The sequence below is a fragment of the Oryza brachyantha genome, chromosome 8 (genome assembly GCF_000231095.2).
Source record: "Oryza brachyantha chromosome 8, ObraRS2, whole genome shotgun sequence".
NCBI classification, from domain to species: Eukaryota; Viridiplantae; Streptophyta; class Magnoliopsida; order Poales; family Poaceae; genus Oryza; species Oryza brachyantha.
In genome coordinates, this window is record NC_023170.2 from 4,431,466 (window position 1) to 4,434,975 (window position 3,510).

Sequence of the window (3,510 nt, forward strand, 5' to 3'; positions counted from 1 at the left end):
TTAAATGCTAAAAACTTCCGACTGCTTGGTGACATCAAGCAGTCGTGAGAGAGATAATGACTCGGCGAAGACAGAGCGCTAGTTTAGTCTTGAGAGAGGGGTAAAAAGGACTTTCATTAATGGTTGACGAGATGGGGCTAACATAGGGGCAGGCGCATGTGCACATGGCTCTGACCCATTTCGTGTCTACTGTCACATCATTCGTTTCCATCCCAGATGACTTACCGTGCCTCAAGCATGCCGCATTCAATGCATCATCCTGCAAGGGGTAGATCACCATTAAATCCGGTGGCAGGGCGTCAAGTGCACCTGCAGGTGACGCTTCCCACGCCACGTGCCCCATCGCGAATAGGTTGAGAGGGCGGGGGGCAGGCGGCTCGACCCCTGGTCTGGGAAGGTGGCTGCCTTTCTGCCCTTGCGACCGATCCCTCTTGGGGTACGCCACATGGCCTAAGGACAGCCTCCTTCTCTTTACATATACCCCTAGGCCATATCACAAATAAAGAAGGTTATCTTCTTTTTTAAAATAGTATTAGTGTGTGTAAAAGGTAATTTTACATCCTCAAAAATGATTACTGTGTTTTCGGGCCGGCCCAGCATGGCCCGAGTGTTATTGGCCATGCATGGGCCTCCGGTGCAGCCTGTGGGCCGGCACGACACGGCCCGTCGAATTTTGGCACGGGCTCGATCATATCTAGGTCATGCTGGGCTGGGCGGCCTATATAGCCATCTATAATGGAGTACGCTAAAAGAGCCATGCATAGAGATACGAAAGTATTAAAGATTTGAAAAGAGTCCAATACAAATGAATTATACTGTATACATCTCTAACCACCGTATATAGTCTCATACTTACTCGTATATAAGATTTACAACAGTTCGTGCAAAATTGGAATTGGTGTTCTCTTACGGATCCTCATGCCTGACGTACGTTAGCACGTTGTTACCGTCTATAACACAGATTAAAGCACTAGAGACACTGCACAACCCAGTGTCACAACCCATGGATAGCTGACGAGCTAGTGACGATCGATCCGACCGAACCCACGATACCAACCACAGTGCAAAGAAATCGCTCCCTCGATCGATCCAGTAGCAATTATAAAAAAAAACCCTCACCGGCTGGCTGCTTTGTCAGTTGGCCGGGCAACTGCTGAAGATGCCATCTGATTCTGACGACCGGTAACTTGCAGCTTCCCGGCTTCCCCGTCGTGTACTCCTATGGCGGCGCCCAAGAATCCGTCGGAGTAGGACAACGGAGAGAACACAATTAAACCAGGAGATATATATATATATATATATATATATATATATATATATATATATATATATATATATATTCGATAAACAATCTCTACGACATGAATCGGATGCCCTAACGCTAACGACGGCCAGGAGAGAAATATATAAGCATACGGTTACGTTCCGACCACTGCTCCCTACCACTAGTTCTGGATCGAGGTTATTAATATCACTCGTCCAATTTACAACATCCGACACGGCTTGTCTTCTCTTCCCTAGCTTGATGTCTCGACCTTCCTGCCCAACGTCAACGTTTCTACGCGAAGCTCGCCGCCGCCGCCGCAGCGCGCGGCCGTGGCCTCGACCGTCCGGCGTGGTCAGCTTCATAATCCAGATATATATCCTTTCTCCTAAGCTTTGGCATGCTGCAGAAGCTAGATAGCCTCGACGACATCGACCCAGCTCCGGCGGCTGCGTCATCACCACCGCCGGCGTCACCGGCAAAGACGGCGTCGAGCTGCACGCCGGAGACACTACGGGGAACTCACGTGTTCACCGTGCACGGATACAGCTCCCTGCAAGGGGTCGACGACGCTGCCAGCAGAGGGAGATTCATCCGCTCTGCTGCCTTCGACGTCGGAGGATTCGACTGGTGTCTTCGGTACTACCACAATGGGAGCAACGGCGCTGATGATGGCTATGTCTCCATCTTCCTTGAGCTCATCACGATTGACGCCGAGGCGAAAACCTTCTTCGACATCCGAATCTTGGATCAGTACACCGACTCGTCATTTATTCTAGTCGCGACAAGAAACAATAGTGCTAGGAGAGTGTTTGGTACAAGTAATTTCGACACCGATCGTCCGACATGGGGAAGCAAGAACTTCATGAGGAGGAGTGAGATAGAGGAATCAGTTTATCTGCGCCATGACCGCATTATGATCGAGTGCAACCTAACTATTATCAAGACACCGCTGGTGAAGACGGAGGATGAAGCCACCATGGCAGGCAGCATCGTTCGCTTGCAAATGCCTTCGACAAACTTGTCCAAAGACCTTGGCAGGTTGTTGGAGACCAAGGTCGGAGCCGATGTGAGCTTCGACGTTGGAGGAGAGATTTTCGCCGCTCATAGGGCGGTGCTAATGGCACGATCGCCGGTCTTTAGGGCGGCACTCTATGGACCAATGAGGAAGAAGACAGAACAACATATAGTCATCCAAGATATGCAACCTATTGTATTCAAGGCTCTGCTTCATTTCATGTACACAGGGTTCATCCTTCCGGTTACTGATCATGATCTCGATACAGATGAGATGTTGGAGTTGACCAAGCACCTGCTCGTAGCTGCAGATCGTTATGGTGTCCAAGGATTGAAAACCATTTGCGAGAACACGCTGTGCATCAGCATTAGTGTTGACAATGTGGCGACAATCGTTGCCCTAGCTGATCAGTACAATTGTGGAAGATTGAAAGATGTTTGTCTCAATTTTATAGCTTCATCAGACAGGTTGGATGATGTGTTGGCAACCGACGGGTATGAAAGCCTCAAAACATCTTACCCTTCTGTCTTGGTAGATATCTTTGAGAGGGCAACTAAATCTCGCAAAATTAATTAGTGGGCATCTTAGTAGAGATATTAATGATAGTTTAGATTTGACTGACATGATATTTTAGCTATCATGTATTGCCTATTGTGTGTATCGGCACCTTTTGATTAGTTCAACCAATTTGGACTACATAATGTTATGTTTAGCTATGCTACACCTAGTCTATTATATGTTGCTCCTGTTGTTTCTTCTCAGTTATTTAGCTTTGAATCCTTCTTAAATCACTGCTATGAAAATCAACTTTTAGCGGTCAAAACATATTTTTGTTGGCGGGTAGAGAACCTACCTAGCCCATAATCGAAGGTACGTGAAGGCAGGCAAAGCTCTCCCCGTCCAGAAAAACATAGGCAGGGGCGGGTGTTAACAGTAGATTTTTATTATATCCATTAGCGTTTTGATCGTTGCAGAGATACGGTAAAAACACGGAAGCCGATGGGTTTAAAAGTTAGATTTGGTGGCGAGGCCAGTAGTTTCCTAACATGTTTAGCCAGGATTTGTAAATCCGATTCATATATAGGAAGGGACAACAAGAAAGGTTGATCCTACCCAAGGGTATAAATATATTTGTCCAAAGTCTTGTAAAAACATATCAATCTCCATAAATAAACTTTTCAGCAATGTGCTATGTAACATCCTACCTTAGTAATCCACATTAGTACTC

The 3,510-nt window shown here is 46.9% G+C and overlaps 1 protein-coding gene across 1 annotated transcript; it reads left to right on the forward strand.

Moving 5' to 3' along the window:
- The first annotated feature begins 1,664 nt into the window (after window positions 1–1,664).
- On the forward strand, window positions 1,665–2,858 carry LOC102709865 (BTB/POZ and MATH domain-containing protein 1-like). Its single transcript, XM_006659885.1, has one exon. The coding sequence runs from the start codon at window positions 1,665–1,667 to the stop codon at window positions 2,856–2,858; it is 1,194 nt and encodes a 397-aa protein (XP_006659948.1).
- Window positions 2,859–3,510: the final 652 nt, after the last annotated feature.

Coding starts and splice junctions, on each gene's coding strand:
- LOC102709865 (XM_006659885.1), top strand. CDS start 1,665: ATGCTGCAGAAGCTAGATAGCCTCGACGACATCGACCCAGCTCCGGCG.